Below are 20,753 nucleotides of genomic sequence, written 5' to 3'. Positions count from 1 at the left end.
CAAATGGAGCTGACAGTGGGACTAGAAATATTAGCAATCACTAGCCCTTTGAGTAAACGTGATAGACATCTGTATTTTTCACTTCTTTTAACCTGCCGTGTTTGTTTATTCTCCTGAAATCAGTTTATAGAGGATGCTGATGTGATGAGGACAAGGTGAGAAGAACCAGGAAAAGGCCTAAGAAGAGTTATGGCTGATTGCAGGCTCAGGCTAGCAATACAAGGGCTCCCTTGGTAGCAGTGCAAGGGATACAAACACCTGTTAGACAGTAAGCAGTGAGCCCAGAAGTGCCTCAAAAAGAACGGGAATGTTGATGACACTGAAAAATCAGAGTAGAAAGAGAAAACAAATTAAGTATCAGAGAAAGAACTGCACCCAATTTTAGGAGGAAAAGAAGAAATGGAACATCTTTTTCAATGGATCTTTTTCCTACTTTGTAGTCTCTTTTTGGAGGAGTCCAAAACGAAAACCAAACATGCCGTAAGTATTGAAACTCATAAGTCCAAAACAATTAGCTGTAAGTTCCTTCAAGGACTCAGTACCAAGACCTGCACAGGCTCAGTACCTGCACAGGCTGACGAATAGCAAGCTAAGTGCGATTACTGCACTGTTCACTTGTGCTCTTCCCTAGACTTTGCTCACACACAGCTTTGTGTTTCTTCTCCTAAACCCTTGTCCTACTAATTTAATGATCTCCCCAAGCTCACATTTTCCTCATAGAAAAAACAGCCTTATAGCCAAAGGCCCCCCAAAGAAAAACAATGTATAGCATCATGACTGAATTTTTAATGTCCCTCATAGGCTGTTTTAAAAGTTTATTAGCACTATGTTGAGAAGTTTTTGAACCTTTAGGTGTAGGAAGACAATGCAAGCTTCCAAAGAAGGAACTCAGCCAACAGTCCTACACAACTAACATACCCACAAACCACAACAATTAGCTCAACAACACTAAGAATGAAATAGTGACATACATATATTGGTGGTAACCAACAGCTCTTTAGTTGGATTTAAGACCCACTCAAAAGAAGGGAAATCACACCTGGTACTGGAAACCTAGCCAAATACCCAAAGCTAGAAGTCATGCATCTTGGAGAAGCTATAACTGCCCTTTACTAAATGAACATAATCCTAACCACATGCTAAATATTTGTCCTTATATCCACAGGTAAGTGCAGTCCTCACCCTCATCAAGGAAAGTCGCTGCAACAGAGGGAGACCTTAACAGAAAATCTCAACCAATCAAAATGCAGAGTTGTGGAATCCATCCCAACAGATCCAATACAGCTCTGGCTCTAAAGCTTAGCTATTGTGGAGACAGAAAGCTTTTAAGAGTCAGAGGAGCAGGAGTCTGCTGTGGGATTGTGTGTCCTGGAAATGTCAGAAGCTGCATCCATGAAGTCTCACCAACATGACTGCCGAAATATGAGCTGAACAAGACAATAACATTAGACACGATAAAGTGTACGGTGGGGCAGAGGGGGAGAAGCAGGAGACCTCAACCCTACACAAAGAACTACAGGAACCTAAGGAATGCAGAGAGTGAAAGAAATAATCTTCCCCAGGTAAGAGCATACCAACTGGTTATCCAGTGGTTAGTCCTGAAAATTTACACGGTAAGTGACATTATACAGACTGAGTAGGTTATATTCACATATTTAGAAATATATACATACACACAAAACAATTACTAAAAAACAAGGTCATGAATTTGAAAGAAAATAAGGAGAGATATATGAAAGGGTTTGGAGTGGCTAAGAGAAGAGTGAAATGTTATAATCTCAAAAAAGAAAGAAAGGAAGGAAGGAAGGAAGGAAGGAAGGAAGGAAGGAAGGAAGGAAGGAAGGAAGGAAGGAAGGAAGGAAGAAAGGATTGAAAAATAAAATAGAAAAAAACAAAAACAAGAAACAACGAAATCACAATCCAAAGGAACTAGGTACAAGAAGTAACAAGAACTCTGGAAAACCAGAGCCAGGAGACAGAGCTGCAGCAGAGTGCGGACATGCTCTTACACCCAGGTGGAATGCACCTCTCCACTGTGATGACCTTTCACCCTCAGGTTCCATGTGGACAGCATTTTTTTTTTTTCTGAAGGCTGTCAATTTTTAGGTAAAACTTGCCAAGAATTTCACTGCTTCTGAAGGGAGAAAGGGAAAATATCCATTCTTAAAACATACAACAAAATGTAGGAACCAATTCATTTTCAGACTTACCAAATGCTGGTGCACTAGACATAGCGACTGGCTGCTGTTTCATGACAGGGGGCAGTGCAGAGGGGAGCTGATATCCTTGTAGCTTCAGTTTGATAAGTTTCATGGCTATGGAAAACTCCACTTGATCCATTCTTCCATCATTATTCATGTCCGCTAGTGCCCTGCAAACCAGCAGCACAGACTCAAGAAAACTGTGACTACATAATAATCTTTCTCAACACTACTTCCTCAGGCTCAAACAAGACAATTGGCTCCTCTACCCTACAGACAACAAAAACTCAATGAAACATCTTTACCAAGCTCCAGAGAGAATTATAAAAGCCAGCACATGTGCCTTCTTGCACTGTGTTATTCTTTACCCACAGAGATGTTGAGGAGTTTTCAGCCTGAATATGAAGATTCTTTACTTTTTAAAAGATTATATTTTAATTTTAAAAAAGTTCTAAAATTGAATAGTGGTGGTGGTGACTCAATTCTATGACAATTCTACAAACTACTGAATAACACCAGGTAATTCCAAAGGGCAAATTTGTTACATGTTATAATTAAATGTTATTAAAATGGGATCTGGAAATAGTGTTATTTCTAGGGATGCTCAGTTAAATCCCATTTCCTCTGCAGTACTCTACATCCATGGAAGATGGCATGTATACTATCCTATTCTGGGATATTACTGTACTATGAAAGTTCTTCAAGTTAAGTGTTTTTAGAACCCTGCCCTGCACATTCAATATTGAAGCTGTGATTAGGAGTGTGCTTGCTGTTTCAAAACAATCCCCAAGCATTCTTGGCCCCAGCGTGATTTATAGTGAGTTTTCAAAGAGCACTTTCTCTCATGGAAAAGAAAGCAGAAAATTATAGATTTGCACTGGAAGCTACATTACCCACCCAATCGTGCATACTCATGACAACATAAAAAGTCTTTTCTAGACTTCACTTTTTTTTTTTTTTACCCACAAATGAAAACATGTAGCACAACAAAAAGTAGTCCCTGCAATAAAATTAAAGCTCTCTAAAACTGATAAAGACTACAGAAGATTGGAAGATAAGGACTACCAGACAGGAAGGAGCCCTTTGGCAGCTGAGGCAGGAGGTGGGGTCCTCCTGCAGCCATAACCCCCACAAACCCTGAATTTCTCTACTACTGCAAGTTTGTGCTTCCTGCCCACGTGGATTTATTGTTCTACAAACTGCTTGCTCTAAACTTTGCCAAATTTCCTGGTGGATTATTTTCCTGGTCAGTTTAGAAGCATTACCAATAATATACAGGACATTAACTATTTAACTGAAAATTAGTGAGTCTTCAAAATTTATTCTACTGATTTTGTGTGGATCTTCACCGTGTAGAAATTATACACTGAATACACAAAATACTTATTTTGTCAGTTTTTAAGTTTTTGGTCATTGATTTGTCTTGTTACATTTTAACCTTTAACCTAACTGTAATTCACTCATGGGGGAGGGGTTAGTCTACAATCAAATCACATTTCTTCCAAACACATACCACAATGTCAAGCAATCTTAACTAACCCTTTCTCTACATGTTGTAATACACTCAGTATTCCTGTGAAGTGAGACATTTCCAGATTAGCTCTCCTGAAACCACCCCAGGTCAACATGATGTGACCTTGTCTCAGTAGCTTAATGGCTTGTTCATTTTTCCTTTTTAAGAAAATTGGTTTTGGTAGCTGGTCAAGAGCTTGAAGCATGAGCATAAGGACCTGAAGCTCGAGTACCTACATGAAAGTCAGGCATAGTGGTAAATGCTTGTAATTTTCTTACAGCAAAGTGGAGGCAAGCAGATCTGCCCTGGAGCTTGCTGACCATTGATCTTACCCTCACTGGTGAGCCCCAGATCCTAGTCAAAGACACTGTCTCATGAGCAAAAACAAAATACAAGGGCTAAAGAGATGGATCATCTGTTAAGACTGCTGACTGCTCTTGCAAAGGACCCAGATTCATTTCCCAGCACTCACAAGGCTGCTTCCAACTACCTGTAACGCCAGTTCTTAGGGGAATCTGATGACCTCTCCTGGCCTGCTCAGTTACTGAATACATGTGATACATGGCACACTTACACACATACTGGGAAAACAGTCATACAAGATTAAAAAAAATTTTTTTAAAGAAAAATAGCTCTTTCAGGACACAAGGTTGGTTCCCAGCACCCAAAATAACATGTAGATCACTGCCACTGGAGTTCCAGTTCTAAGAAATCTGACACCCTCTTCTGGACACACACACACACACACACACACACACACACACACGGCATACTGACATACATACATACACACATACATACACATATATAAATAAAAATAGAACACCAAGGTGGACAGTACCTAAGGAACAAAACCAAAAGTTTACCTTTGGCTTCCACATAGACACAGGCACGCACATGCAAGCACACACATACGAGTGAAAAAAACACATGTGCGCACGCGCACACAGACACACACAGTTCTTTTTCTATATTGGATATACATACCAGTTTGTTCCAGCAAAGAAAATAACACTTAGGTCTTTCCATTTCTTTCACTTCCTTCATATATTACACTTTCTTCATGCAATTTATTGGTAAATTTATTCTATGAAATTTAATCATTTTTACCAGACTTGTAAGTAGCATATTTCCCTAGATATCTATTTTATTAGGTATTTATTTTAAGAACACGGTATTTTAAAGCCAGGTATGCTGCAACTAGCCTATAATTCAGCACTCAAGAAGCAGAGAGGCAGGAAGATTAAGAGTTTCAGGTAATTTTTGCTACATTGAAAATCCAAGACCAGGCTAGGCTATATAAGACTGACTCAAATACTTGCATAAATTTTTATTAGTAAATTATGCTGCATTAGCTCTGTTGCTGAGCTAAAGCCAGAGTCACTTGGAAGAAAAGGTCCCTGTGTTTTGTTCAGTTTTGTTTTTCAAGCTTTAATCCACATCTTCTGGGCTGATAATGAATTTTCATTTGGCCTTTATCTGCTGAAATAAATACCAACATTGACAGAATCTCATAATCCTGAATGAATCTGGTGCCTCTGGCTTAAACTCAAACTGGTCAAAATGTTGTGAAACTTAACATTGTGAAAGTCCATGTGCCTGCGTTCTGCCTCTATATTTGTGACAGGACCTCATTTTATTTTGCAAGAGCTTTCAGAATTAGAAGACACAAATAAGGTGACCCTCCTTCCTTTTCTGCAAAGTATTACCAATGCTTTACAGGAAGAAAGGCTCCAGTTAACAGCACTGTGCATGCTTTAATTACCTTTAAATTAAGGACTGAGCGCCTGCCCACACTCCACCCCCTGCACTGCTCCTCCTGAAAGCATTCTTGGTGGAAACTAGAAATACTCAACGTGAGATTAATGGGTTAAGGGAGAAGAGGTTTTTTTGTTGTTGTTGTTTGTTTGTTTGTTTTTTAAAATAGGAGTTTAATTAGAATAATTTAGTGCTTCTAAAACCCTTCCCACTTCCTTGGGCAAGGAGAAAGAAAGCAGATAGCCCTTCATTCTGGAGCTTCACATTAAGGCACCCAGCAAGGTCCAAGATGTAGCTGAACATCTCGTCTCCAATTCTCAAAAAGACTTTTTCTCTGAATTAACAAAATGTAACTATTAAAACTCCCTAGTGACAGAGAACACAAAGATGTTCTGGAAACACAACTACTCACAACGATCAACCCTCCACTCTTTCCCTCCCAGCAGCCAACACAGTGGCATCCGGCTGCTGCTCCACAGCAGTTCCTATCCCACTGCCCAGGGCTTCTGGCAAAAACAAAACACTCTGGCTCTGTCATCCTCTTCAGAGCCAACTTGTAGTACTTCTCCAGTGAACTTTGTACTAATCCCTCCCAAAGCAGGCAAGTCTGCACAGTACTGACACCAAACTTACACAACCTCAAAGGTAAAAGTGTATGCTAAACCCAGCAAACAAGCTGCTGCGCATGGCTCTGGAAACTGAGGTCAGAGATGAGCCTTGTCAGGAGTGGCCTGAAAGGAAGCTGGAGAGTAAAGAGCAGAGATGCTAAGCGCAATGTCCCTCATAGTGTCTGGCATTTGAAAGCTTGGTCTCCAGTTGGCAGCCCTGTTTGAGGAGGCTTAGGAGGTGTGGCCTTGCTCAAGGAAGTGTGTCAATGGGGATGGGCTCTGAGGTTTCAATGACTCCTCTATGTGGCCCCTGTTTCCTGCTTATGGTTAAAGATATGAGCCCTCAGCTGTTCCTGCTGGCATGCCTGATGCCAGCTGCCATGCTTCTCCAACATGATGTGGAACTGCAAGCCCAAAATACACCCTTCTGTAAGTTGCCTTGGTCATGGTCTTTTATCACAGACATAGAAAAGTGACTATTACACCAATGGTATACTTCTCTTGTTTGATTTATACAAATAAAGCAAATCATACGCCACTCTGAGACACTATTGATGGGAAAATTACTACAACCCATAATCATTTGCTTACAACCAGCAGCCGCATACTTATGAACTGACTGTGAAGGTACATTTTCAAAACCATAAAAACACTCGGCTAAAAGCTGTTCATCGCAGTGTTTTCTGTAATCACTATGTTATCAGTAATCACAGTACACCAGAAATAACCCAAGTATGGAAACACGGGACACTGGACAGAAGCCCTACCACATGCTACATGCGCTGTGTGATCAGAAGGAAATGAATGATAAGTGGCTTCCAGGATATATTAAGTGAGAAAAGCAAAATATAAAAGTGAATTTATCGTTAACCCTTAATATAAGAGGAACACACATGAAACACTATTCGTTCTGTGCCTGCTTTTAACCACAATGAAAATGACAAGAAACAGTGATGTGAGTGGGAACAGGGAATGAAGAGCAGAACTCCCCAGTACAGCCCTGTACACACTGCTGCTTTGAGAACCTTGTTAATGAGGTCAGCAGAGTCCTTCAGGAGGTACTGCTCCTCACAGACACATCACCACAAATCACCTGCTATTTGGTGCCCTAAACTAAATAGAAGGCCAGGTCATAGGAAAGAGCAAGCCAGTTTGGTCATTCATTCATTCAAACAAGAAACAAAAAACCCTAAGGGTGCTTTGGTGTGAGCACTATCTGGGAATTAAAAAGGCATGGCCTCTGCCTTCTTGTTTAGAACAAATCAGATCAGTGTGCATGGTGCCAGATACAACCGAGGCTGGAGGAAGGGCTGGGCTTTGTTTCAGTGGGAAGTCCTTGGTCCAGCATGCTCGAGACCCTGAGATAAAGACCCACTGAGAGGTGCAGATGACTGAAGGAGGGACTGAGTGGGCAAAGGGAACCACTCTAGACAAATTCACCAAACAGCACCTCTTTGCAGCATAGGATGACAAACAGACACCAAGCAGCTGTGTGGGCTCTGTGACTGCAGGAAGGAGACACCAAAACAGTGGAACACAATGGCCTAAGCAAGGAGAGACCTGCCCCTGTGAGGACAGCGATCAGCTTCTGGAGTAGACACTGTGGAAGAGAGTGAGCAGCAGAGGTCAGAGCTGAGAGGAGATGAAACACAGAAAAAGCAGGATCATACTGGACTTGAACATTCAGTGATGGCTTTGGGTTTTGGCTGAACAGACAGTCTTGATTAACTGATCAATTAATTTTATGTGTATTGGTATTTGCCTGCATGTACATATGTGTACCCTGTGCATGGCTCCTGCCCTTAGAGGCCAGAAGATGGCACTGGATCTCCCGGAACTAGAATTACAAACAGGTGTGAGCCTCCATAGGGGACTGAACCCAGGCCCTCTAGAAGAGTAGAAAGAGCTCTTAACTACTGAGCCATCTCTCTGGCTCCTTAATAGTTTTAACAATGTGCTTGTTTCATTTTTAAAGCTGATCTCATTTAGTCCAGGCTGGCCGTGAACTCTGGGTCCTTCTGCTTTTCTTCAAAGTGCTCTGAAGATAAGCGTGCGCCACCATGCACAGCGTGGTTTTGCTTCTTAAACACAGGTATATTTTATTTTCAATCGCAGGTGTGCACATGAACGCGCACACAGACCCCAGTGTACCTGGAGGCCAGAGTCAGAGCCCTTGGAGCACGAACTGCAGGCAGTTGTGAGCGGTCCAATTCGGGTGCTAGGCACAGAAACTCGGGTCCTCTGCAGCATCTCTGAAAACCAGTTTGAAATCTCCCCAACACGAACCCCACTAAGATGATGGGCCGAGATGCGCAAGCTGCCATGAGCCTGGCTCCAACCCCCGTTGACTTGCAGCAGAGCGTAGGCTCCTCAAGCCTGTTTTAACCCTGTCTGGAATGGCGGAAAGGCTCCCATTCTTGTGCTTCCCTGGGTGGGTACCCGGGCCACTTGCACTCTCCTCTGTAAAGAGAGGACTAGGATGGACCCTGACACAGGCGAGCCCAGTGGCAATGACCTGAGGAGGAAGAGCGTTCTGCATCTACAGTGGCAGACTGTCCTGTATCACTCTCTCCCATATGTTCTTGGCTGCAGAGTTAACTTCATCGTGGGTATGTACACAAGTGAGCAGAAAAGTGCATTCCAGTTAACTGTTTCTGGAGTCTTGGCTATAGCCTACTCAGACCGGAGGACTGCTGGTCTCTCCGTCGGATTTCCAGTGAAGAACATGAACGAGGAAGTTGAATTCTCTGAAGGCGCTAGGTCAGAATGTAAAGCCAGACTACAACAATGGCTGAAGATGACAGAGCTCCTAGAAACACTTCCAGAAAGCAGCGGGGAGGGCACTGGCAGATAGAGAACACCTGACAACTGAAGTGCGTGGAACTATCTCTGCCCTGGCATTGAGAGGAGGAAGGCAGAGAGGGCAGACAGAGCCTTGTAACCCTGCCACTCAGAGTCTGAGGAAGGAAGAATAAAATCCAATGCTACTACGGGCAACCTAAGTAAGACTCTGCATCAAAATAAAATTTTTAAAAGGCAGGGGTGGTACCCAGGAATACAGTTCAAGTGAATACTTGTACACCAGCCTCCAGGGCGCTGGGTTCAAACCCAGTAACAAGTAACCCCTGAGACGGGGTCCCATGCTATAGTTCACACTGGCCTCTAACTCGTGATCCCTGGTCTGTCTCCCAAGTGGCAGGACTACAGCCCTGTGCTAGCATACCTGGTGGCAAAATGCTTCACAAATGAAACTTCCAGCAGATACGCACAAGTCAGTGGAGGAGCCCTGGAAAGCAGATTCTAGAGATAGCCTTAGTGCAGGGAAAGAACACCACACACCAGGCTGCAATCCAAAACCTGCTAAGATGCACACGTGGCACATAAGTGCACCTCGATTCTGACGGTGACTGGCTGACTGACAGCCCCTGCATGCGTGCTTCCTCCCTGAGCCTTTACTTCTCCTCAAATGGACCCACAGTTAGAACTGAAACAGTGTCCTGGAAACAAGCTCTAGTGGAAAGGAGGGCAGAAACTGGCAGCCAAAATGTTGACAGCTACGAAAGATGGCATGCAACCCAGTGCAGCACCAAACCCCAGCACAATGCTTTTCAACCTGAATATATGACACACAGTGTGTGTGTGTGTGTGTGTGTGTGTGTGCGTTACATGCCCCACATAAGCTTTACTTTTTCTGAGCATGACACTAGTTCTGGCGTCTGAAAGCAACAGGTGCTCTGCCAGTCTTTCCAATTGTTGTGCACTTATAAACATGACCATGTTGGTCACTCAAGGGAAGGAGTACTTAGCTGGAAAGCTTAGTTATGTGGAGGGTCTGTCTCTGAGGCTAAGCCCTACCTTCCTGGTTCTTGTTTGCTGGCCTACTGCACGTGTCAAGCCACACATTAAATCCTTCATGTATTTTTTTTTTTTTTTTTTTTTGGCCAATCCACTCAACTTTATTTAAAAAAAAAAAAACACCAATTATCTAGATTAAAAACTGAGATCTAAAAGGGCAAATATATGTTCCCAATAGCAGAGACAGAAAGTGCTATAGCTAGGACTACAAATTCTCTGCCTTTATTTACACCAAGTGCAGAACACTGTAACACTAGCCCAGTCAGGAAACAGAGCCACAGTCCTGGTAAGAGCCACACAGAGGGAAATGTGGCTTTCTTTCAGGTCAGTAGAATTCAGCATTGCCTCCCAAAGCTGGAAACCTAGAATCCAAAACTGTATCTAACAGCCTGTTTTACTCATGCTCTTGGCCAAACCCCTACTTGTGAAAAACTTCAACACTTACTTAGCATTGGTCAAGTATCACACTGTACCAAACCAGCTATTTCTATATTACTAATGCTCAAACAGTGAAAGATAAAGAATAATTTCATTAGAAAGGAAAAAATGGGAGGGGGGCATTTAAATAAGTGTGAATGACACACATGAAGCCAAAACAAATTTGTAGGAAACTACCCAAATTCAGATGTTTCAGTTACACCTTAATTTTTGTGCACAGCACTGCTATTCAAATGTTGGTCCTTTGCAAAAATATTTTTCTGGTAAGAAGTAACAAAACATTCCAGGCTAGACCTGCATGTTCTCTTTCTACATACACACCCACAAATGTACTTCCAAATAAATAGAATGGGATAGTGTTTTGTTTTACATTCTGCTTGTATAAATTTCCAACTTACCATATTTGTGCTAAAACAGGCTGAGGTAACCCAGATTGGAAAAAAAAATTCCTTGCTTGATCACCTGTAAAGTAAGTGAGAAAAGTTTTAGGAAAGCAAAACAGCAAGAGCTAACAGAGATACTCTTAGAGCAAAATTACAAAATTATTTAAGAGGCAGGTTATGCTATGAGCACCAATGACCCCACAGGAAAGTTCGAAGGTCTCTAATCAATGATGCATAAGCAACCCCCTGACTCAACACTTTAAAGGGCCTGAGTATTTGCTGGGATAGATCGTCTACTTTAAGCTGTAGTTTAACAAGATGAGCTCCCCGTCCTGACTATTATAGTTTGGATGCTAAATGTACTTCAGAGGACAATATTTACAGTTCTGCCCCAAGCCTGATGCTACTGAGAATGGTAGAGATTTTAAAAGACAGGATGTTGTAAAAAGTCCTAGGTCATCAGCATAGACAATGGGTCCTGAAATGAAACTGTGAGCCAAAAATCAACCTGTTTTAGCACCTGATTATATCAGATATTTTGTTACAGTAAGAGAATAGCACATGACAAGGCACACATAGCAAATACCTTAGTTAACAACTGATGAGACATAGTCTGTAAAAAGCTTTTACTCTAGCTGTGGTGTATGTCTTTAATTCCAGCACTTAGGAGGCAGAGGCAGGTGGAGCTCTGTGAGTCTCTCTGAGGCTGGAGAGAGGGCTCAGTGGTTGAGAGCACGTACTGTTCTTTCAGAGGACCAGGGTTCAACTCCCAGCTCCCACATGGAGCTCACAACTGTCTGTGACTCTAGTTCCAGGGGATCTGACACCCTCACACAAATATACATGCAGGTAAAACAACAATGTATATAAATACAAATAAATTATTTTTTTATAAAGAGCTTTTACTCTAAATATTGATAACTGCTGGTAATGACACAGACTGGACAACTACAAGTAAATGAATCCTGTCAATCAGTCAGTTGGAGATCCATCGTACAAATAAATATAGAACACCTTCTAGGAAACCCAGATTCCCACTTTTTGCCCTGAACTGCTGAATGATGACCAAACAGCTAAGCTCACAGAAAGGCACAGAAGGTACTTTCAGTGACAGCAATAAAATCCTTAGAAAGCGTTGGCTATCTACTGTTTCCTGGGCCTGATCAAGATTAGACTTTAGCACTAGGGCACCGAGCTGACCCTATTTTAAAGAATGCAATCCTCTGACGATGGCCAATTCCCAACAGAAAGACAAGAACAAGTGTTCCGACACTCACAAATACTGTGATAGGTCTGATGGTGTTACAGGAGAAGCAACTAATTGCCTGAGACAGGCTCTGGGAAAGGGCCTGAGCCTCTCGACCTGAGCTCCTGAGCTGGATCACGGAAAGCCATGGGAAGACAGAGGAGAAAGCCAACCCCACATACTTATCCTCTGACCTCCATCCCCACCCCAACATACAGGTGACGGTAAACAAAATTAAAAAAAAAAAAATACAGGTTCAAGACTAGGGCGAAATGGATCAAATGTCCCACTGGTCACATGCGCCCACTTCCACTCTGCATGACAGAGTTCCTGCTGCTCACTGAGAATGTACAGATGGGAACCACATACCAGTAATGAATCCAGATATCGGCTTCAAACTATGGAACTGCTGGTCATGCTTGGCTCTTTCCTCCACAGTTATAGCCCAGATATCTAGGCTCCCTGCAGTCCAAAGACAAGACAGGCAATTACTTACCAAGAGAAATAAAATGTTCAAAACATCATATCCACAGCACTTTAAAGTCCTGCTGTTGTGCTATAGCCACAGTCCTTGGAAGACATGTGTTTAAAGTTTAAAAATTAAGAACAAAGCAATTTTAAAAATTGGCAAAAATACTTTCTAGAAACTTGTCCTATAACTCTACAGTTAAAACAATATGAAAAATACTAACTCAGCAATTTATTTACACAAAACTAAGAAAGAGACTAAGGTTACTAAAACCTAAAACTCTAATTTCAGGTGCCTAATATGTCACAGGCAAAAATTATGAAAATCCAAGGCGAGCATTAAAAAAAGAGTGGTGGTGGAGGCAGTGAAAGTACTAAAGCACAACTAGAATCGTGTGAGTCTATGAAAATATGCAAATACCCTGGAATGGTTATAACAACTCTGCAAATGTGCTGGTGATCACCAAATGGTACAGGTAAAGCTAGTCAACTGAGGATGTCTCAACTGTGCCTCACTAAAGCTGCTTCTGAAAATGACTGTTCTGATAGAACTAATGACCACACAAAGGACACAGGAAACTATGTATGTATGTGTGTGTGTGTATGTATATAAATACTTTAGGCCCTCGTCTTGTAAAATATAATACTCCACTAAAGTAATTCTAGATGATGGACAAAAAACTTTGTGAAAGCCAATCACTGTGTCCAAAGTGGGAACATACGATGATGCTATGTTTCACACAAGTGTTTATGCCTGTAACATCCTAACACTCTCCTCTCTGCAGGGAAGGGTATGACAGTGACGGGCCCACTTCATTCAGAAGCTGAGAAAATGTTTACCGAACATGTTCCTGTGCCAAGCACTGTGTCATATGACTGGGAAAAGTGCCTGACACCAATCCCTCTTCCCTCACAGACCGCTCTACAAAGGTAAAGGGACTGTTACTGCACTATTGAGCTTCAGACTTACAAGCACAATGAAAGCCAAAAATAAATACAAATAACATAGTTAATTAAGAAGGCAAACCAAAAAACAAAAATGCAAGTAACACAAAATAAGTGAAGCTCTGGAAAAGTCTGCAGGTGTGTGTGGAATCCTAGAGACTTCCAACAGTGTGCTCACAGGAACACAGGCGATGCCTTCTTAGCCTCTTTACAACTGACAAGAAATTGGTTTACATTCCTGTGGGTTTGGCAATACTAGGGTCTGAAAGAAGAGCCTAAGTAGGGCAGTCAAGCACTCAGACCTTTCACTTCGTCCACAGCCTTGCCAAGATCACCTGTTAGCATGCCATACTTTGTTTTGTTAATAGGTTCTGGGCTCAGTGTGTCAGACCCTTGGCTCAATCTCCAGCACTACAAGGCATGCATGAGTAACGTGCCAGAAAAACATTTTACCAGACCGATGAGTTTCAAACAGATACAGTAAAGCTAAAATGTCATGCTTCAAATTCAGGATTTGAAGGAGTACAGTGTGATTCATTCAGATCAACAAATACACTGTGCAAGCAACAAGCCAAGCCAGGCAGAGGCTAAGAGCAAGGATGGAGGTATCTACCCAGGCACCTTATTTGGAATTCAATTTGAACAAAAATAATGAAAAGCTACATAAAGCATGAAATGGATATAATGTAGTTTTATAACTAGAATGTGTGTGTGAATTTTAGTGGTTTGGTAATGGCGTTATACTTTAGTTTTTATCATTTAGTAAATAAACACACTAAAATCTTCGTGATGAAAGGTTAAAATGTTTTAGAGTTACTTCAAAACAGCCCAATGAAACAAAATCTAGTCCGTAATCACTGAAACTCATATACTATGAGCGTTGACTGTCTAACTTTCTCTACTTATGTTGGTTTCTTTTCATGGTAATGAAAACTGAACACAGGACTTCATGCATGTAAGGGAAGGGCTCTACCCCTAAAGTACATCCCAGCCCAATTCAACTCTATTAATTTATCTGAAATTTCCCATCATTGTAAAGTCTTAAAATCTGGCCACAACTTAGATTAAGAAAGAAACTTTCAAAACTTACCACCAAAAGGTGTCGGAAACTGAGCCATGGTTCTGTTACGTTTACCTTGCTAATTGACGCCTGTAATTAAAATGCAACATGTAAGTTTCAAGTCTGTATATAAACAAGCTAACATGCTCTCTTTAAACTTAACATCAACACCAGAACTAGAGTACAGCCCTACAAATAAAAGTTACACTGAAAAGGTCCTTTTTTAATTCCCTGGATAGACTGTTAGTGCCAGCAACGACAGCGGATGCTGGTAGGCTATCACGAGAAGCTTTTGCGCGGCTAGCTAGGACAGCCGATTTAATCACCAACGTTGTCGCTGATACTTTTCAACATATCTTCCTAACTGTCTCTACACACCAATCATCTAGAGAACTTTTACAGTTCCTTCTCACTAAACAATAACTAGTGTACATTGTACAAAGGTGGCTCACAGCTCTTCTCTTTTAGTAACTACACAGTGCTATGCAACAGGTGCTTCTAATTCCACCTACATTACAGATGGAAGGAGGAAGGAGGGGGGAGGAGGAGGAAGAGTAAAGGGAGGAGGAAGGGAGGAGGAAGAAGAGAAGGAGGTGATTAGAGCAAATACCACTAAGAACAACACTGCATTGCGCCATACAGACTATGAGAAGCAAATACGCAGTCAAGGTAGCCCAGTGTGTGTTCTCTCGCCTAAACTGTTAACATGATGCTTTTGCAACAGACAGGTCATAGATTTTCTTATCCAACTTTCTAAAAATGCCCGGCTCTGAGTTTTTAAAGCCAAGTGAAACAACTACTTAACACTCACTAGAGGAAATGCTGTTCATTCTGTCTGACTAAGCTCAATCCTTCACTGTTTACTGCAAAATAAAGACAAGCTGTTGACCCCTTCATGCCCAGACACTCCAGACTTCACCAACTTGCTGGGCCATTTATTTCACAAACAGGTATCTTAGATTTGTTAGATCTGTGTCATCTGGAAATCAATATCTCACTTCTGTCCATTACAAAACCTAGGTACATGAAACTCCTGTGGCAGAGTTAACTGCTGCATCACCTCTGACTGTCGTTATTCACACTTTGGGTGGTTTGCTGTACTTTGTCATATCATTTTGTACTTGTCATATCAAGTTTCCCTTGATTCCTTTTAACTTAAGGTTTTTATAAGGAGTGAATGCTAACTTTCTTAGAAGCTTTTTTCTGAGCCGCTAATGACATAATCATGTTTTCCTTATATTAACATTCTGGTTTATCCTTCCTTTCTTTCTGTGTTGGGAGTTGAATCTGAGCCCCATATGCTAAGCAATTAAGTACCCCACCACTAAGCTACAACTTTGCCCCAACACTGAATTATAATGACTTGTTAGCTAATGTTACATTATCCTAGACTTTTTTGGAATAAACACAATTCAGACAAACAAGCTATTCTTTTGCTAGGTTTGATGTACAATAAAGTGACAAATCTGGAAAAAAGGGATCTGTTTACTGCCCTATAAATCACAAAATTCTTAAAGTACAAAATAAAAATGGTTGGAAATATAGATATAAAATGGAAATGCAAGCAGGAAAAATTAAAGATGAGTTTGATTGGATCTTCAAGAACAAACATTTATTACCAAAACCATTGCAGACAGGAAAACTGAGACACCTCAATTTAAGTTATAGTCAGTATACTCTTAATATTCAACTATTATGAGACCATTAAAAAGTATACTATTATTTTAAATAAGCATAGATTTATTGCACAAAACATTGTTTCATCATATTTTTAGCCACAGAATTCTTATAAATACAATGTTGTGCTTTACTTTAAATATTTCACAATTCCTTGAGAGGGTCAAAACTAGACAGAAGTACAGAAACTCTTATGGCCAAAGTATAATTATTATCAGTTCCTGTCAAGGAACCTAAAAATAATTTTGCTGTTTACCACAGAAATGAAATTTCATCCTCCAGAGATGAAGGGGAAGTCGAGACAGCTAACAGAAAGTCTGTGACCAACATTAGATTGAATAATAGCCTAGCACTTCTGGTAGCTGTTTCTACTTCCCCTACACTGAACATGAAGGGGCAACCAAACAACTGCAGACTCCACCCTGCATCCAACATCTGGGATATATACAATGCTTTCACTCTCTCTCTTCCATGTCCTAGCTACACCTTGGAGCTCTGCAGGTCACTGATCCGAACCTGGCTGTTAGTACAGAATCTATCTAATAAAAATTACACCACTGTGAGGAGTGAATGAACAACCTCCCAGGCTTGTTCAGTAACATAACAGTCAAAAGCTGCTCTGAGGACCGTGCTGGAACCTACCCATATGCCTGAGTCCTTCAAATGCCCATTCACTCCTCAGTTCTCCTTGGTTCCCAGGGAACCTGAGATGGAAGCATAAGAGACAGATGAAGGGACAGGAGCAGCTCTTCCTGACACTGCCCCCTTTCCATCTGAGTTACTTGGACTAGCTACCCAGGAGAGCTTATGACGGGAGACACGAACTTCTAAGAAGTTAATTAATGCTACTGCTGCGCACAGGGAGAAACACTATTTGAACCCTCGTGTTTACTACAGAAAATAATCTTATGACTAAGAACATCCCAGGAAAGAAAGCCACAACTTCCAATGGTGTCACTGGTGAGTTCTAGCAACGCTGAAGGAAGATGCAACATGTAAGTCAGGCAAACTTTTTTAAATAGGAAGCATCTCTTGCTATTCATTCCCTGTCTCTAATACAGAACGCAGACAGTAAAAAATAATCAAGGACACAGGAAAGCCTCTAGAGAGTACAGATGCAAAATCACTCTCAAAACACAATTTAAATCAAGATGGCAGATGAAAAGGATAAAACACTTGAAAATGAATTAATATAATTTGTTATTGCCAGCAGAAAGCAGAAAGCCCACATGATTCCCATGGATTCAGAAGAAAGTTTTTCACAAAAACTCAACATTTAATAATGATTTCAAAACCTCTCAGTGAATCAGAACTAGTAGGAACCTTCTTCTAAGAGAGAGAGCGTCTAGGAAAAGGTCACCAGGGCTACAAGAGGACTCAGTGGGCAAGGGTAGCCTGCAGCCAAGGCCAAGGACCCAAGTTTGATACCTGGAAACCATACAGTGGAAAGAGAACCAACTTTTGAAAGCTGTCCTCTGACTTTGACTTTTATACACACACCCCACACATTTGCATACACACACACACACACACACACAAATATATATGAACTTTAACATAGCGAACTCTAGAAAATTTATAAAACAATAGTAAGCAAACACAGTAAAGGTGTAGGGTAAAGGGCAGATGTATTAAATAAAAACTAACACAATTCTTACATATTGTCATAGAAGTAATTATAAAGTGAAATTAAGAGGGGAAAAAAAAAAACCCTGTTAAGAGCATTTGTTGGGGTCTGGAGAGATGGCTCAGAGGTTAAGAGCACTGGCTGCTCTTCCAGAGGTCCTGGGTTCAATTTCCAGCAACCACATGGTGGCTCACAACCATCTATAATAAGATCTGGTACCTTCTTGTGGCATGCAGGTGTGCATGCAAACAGAACATTGAGTACATAAAATCAATCTTTAAAAAAAAAAAAAGGCACTTGTTCTTGCAGAGAACCCAGGTCTAGTTCCCAAGACCTACACAATGGTTCAAGGCTATTCACAACTCTAATTTGAGTAGCACCACAAAATCTAATATTACTCAGCACAAATTCCATGAAAGAAATGACACGTGATGGACTACACCTGAAATCTCAGCAATCAGAAGGCTCAGCCAGGATGGTGGCAAATGTTAAGCTAGTTTACAATACACAGATAAAACCCTGTCTAAAAACAAAAACATTAGTCCTCTACTGAGATTAACAAAATATTGCAAAGAAAAATTCAAGAGGACCTAAGTAATGGAAAGATACTGCCATGAAGTATATAAGACTCACTTTTGTTAGAACAGCATTTCTCTTCCAGACCTGAGCATTTCAAGCAATCTCAGTCAAACTCCCAAGGAGTTCGGTGGCAGCTGGCGAGCCGGCATTGGTAATCACACAGAAACAGAAGGGCCGCTGAGAGTTTAAAAAGAGGACAACTGGGGTCTGCCTGTCTAGTTCGAAGGCTCACTACAAGGCAACAGAGTCAAGAACCTCAGAACTGCTGCCCACAGGTCAGCCAAACATGTTCGCCAACTGATTTTTGGAAAGTTGCACACGCAACTTATAGTGGAAACAAAGCTTTCAATGGAACAAGATCAGCCATGCAGGCACCTCTGAAGAATACATGAAAGAACACTGACCCCAAATGTCATCAAACACGAAAATTAATTCAAAATGAACCACTGACTAGATAGATAGAAAACCACACAAGCTTTGTACAAAAAAATGTTTTAAAGACTGGAGTATATGCTCATGCTTTCTACTAGTTTCTCATGATACAAACAAGCATAATTAGAAAAAGAAAAAGAACAATGGGTTGATTCAATTTCATGTATCGGTTAAGGTTTGCTTTGGGCTATATAGTCAATTTTGGAGAAGGTTCCCTGTGGTGCTGAGAAAAAAATTACATGCTTTTGTGTTTGGGTGAAAAGTTCCATAAACATTTATTTGTTCATTTGATTCATGACCTCTGTTAGCTTCATTATTTCTCTAGTTAGTTTGTCTCTATCTGTCCAATGGTGAGAATGGGGTGTTGAAGTCTCCAACTATTAATGTGTTGGGATGGATTGTGATTTATGCTTTAATAATGTTTTCTGATTAATTTTGGTTGAAAGTGTATTTTATTAGATATTAGGATAGCTACTCCAGCTTGTTCCTTGGGTCCATTTGCTTGGAAAACCTTTTGCCAGTCCTTTACTCTGAGGTAGTGTCTATCTTTGTTGCTGAGGTGTGTTTCTTGAATGCAGCAGAATGTCGGATCCTGTTTTCGCAACCATTCTATTAGCCTGTCTTTTTATTGGAGAGTTGAGTCCATTGATGTTGACAGATAATAGTGACCAATGATTGTTAGCTCCTTTTATTGTGGAGTTGATGGTGATAGTGTGCTTGTGTGCTTGCTGTGGACACATCAACAGAATGAAATGGCAGTCTACATCCAACAAAGGGCTAATATCCAGAATTTATAAAGAACTCAAAAAATATAAAAAACTCAAAAAACCAATTAAAAATAGGATACAGAGCTAAACAGAATTCTCAACAGAGGAATCTCAAATGGTGGAGAAGCACTTAAAGAAATGCTCACCATCCTTAGTCATTAGGGAAAACAAATCGAACTGACTCTGAGATTCCATCTTACATCTGTCAGAATGGCTAAGATCAAAAACTCAAGTGACAACACATCTTGGTGAGGACATGGAGAAAGGGGGACCCTCCTCCATTGCTGGTGGGAGTGCAAATTTGTTCAACTACTTTGGAAATCAATCTGGCACTTTCTCAGAGAACTGGGAATAGCCACACTACAAGAACCAGCTATACCACTCCTAGGTATGAACCTGAAAGATGTTCCACCATACCACAAGTACGTTTGCTCATCCATGTTCATAGCATTTTTATACGTAATAGCCAGAATCTGGAAACAAACTAGATATCCCTCAAGCAAAGAATGCATAAAAAAAAAATGTGATACACTTACACTATGGAATACTTAGCCACTAAAAACAAAAAAATCATAAAATTTGCAGGCAAATGGCTGGAACTAGAAAAGATCACCCTGAGTGAGGTAACACAGACCCAGAAAGACACACATGGTACATACTCACTGATAAGCAGATTTTAGTCATATAGTACCAGAGACATACTACAATGCACAGACCCCAAGAAGATAAGCCCAATGGGCATCTTAGGCTTCATGTGGGCCCACTAGTTAGGGGAGTGTGGGAAATCTCTGACACGGACTATGTTGCCTGCTTTTTGATCACTTCGCCCTAATAGAACTGCCTTACCAGGCCACAGGGGAGGAAGACGAACTCAGTCCTCATATGAATGGGTGAGCTGGGGTGTATGGGTAAGGGGGGCTCCCTATTCTTAGGAATAGGGGTGAGGGGATGCAGAAGGGAGGGTGGGACTGGAAGGAGAAGAGGGAGGGGCCTATGACTGAGGTATAAATTTAATTAATTAATAAAAGATGGTAAATTGGCCTTCATGAATGCTAAAAACATTCTTCAAAAAATAACAAAGATAAAAAGAATAAACCCAAGTCGGAGTAGACAAATACTTGTGCACATACGTCAGGTACAGAGCCCATGTCCAGCAGACACAGAGGACTTCAATTCAACAAAGACACGAAAGGATG

General features: G+C 41.1%; 1 protein-coding gene across 10 annotated transcripts in view; it reads right to left on the bottom strand.

Annotated features, from left to right (window-relative positions):
• The window catches only part of Itsn1 (intersectin 1), a 182,394-nt gene that overhangs the window by 119,448 nt on the left and 42,193 nt on the right, over positions 1-20,753 (bottom strand). For 9 of the 10 annotated variants that reach the window (XR_009587041.1, XR_009587042.1, XM_021628753.2 and 6 more), the window contains exons 2-5: positions 14,506-14,565; positions 12,372-12,464; positions 10,772-10,835; positions 2,211-2,371 (exon numbers count right to left, since the gene is read on the bottom strand). Coding sequence is in view for 8 of the 10 variants with exons in the window: in XM_021628753.2 (XP_021484428.1) it covers positions 2,211-2,371; positions 10,772-10,835; positions 12,372-12,464; positions 14,506-14,533 (346 nt within the window). In the remaining 2 variants the exon portion in view is untranslated. Of the gene's footprint in view, positions 1-2,210; positions 2,372-10,771; positions 10,836-12,371; positions 12,465-14,505; positions 14,566-16,794; positions 16,857-20,753 lie in introns of all 10 variants that reach the window. The other variant, XM_021628727.2, reaches the window with a different exon arrangement.

This window comes from Meriones unguiculatus, chromosome 17, assembly GCF_030254825.1.
Source record: "Meriones unguiculatus strain TT.TT164.6M chromosome 17, Bangor_MerUng_6.1, whole genome shotgun sequence".
In the NCBI taxonomy this organism is placed as follows: domain Eukaryota; kingdom Metazoa; phylum Chordata; class Mammalia; order Rodentia; family Muridae; genus Meriones; species Meriones unguiculatus.
Note: the sequence above shows the minus strand (reverse complement) of the source record. Positions and strands in the feature narration are given on the sequence as shown.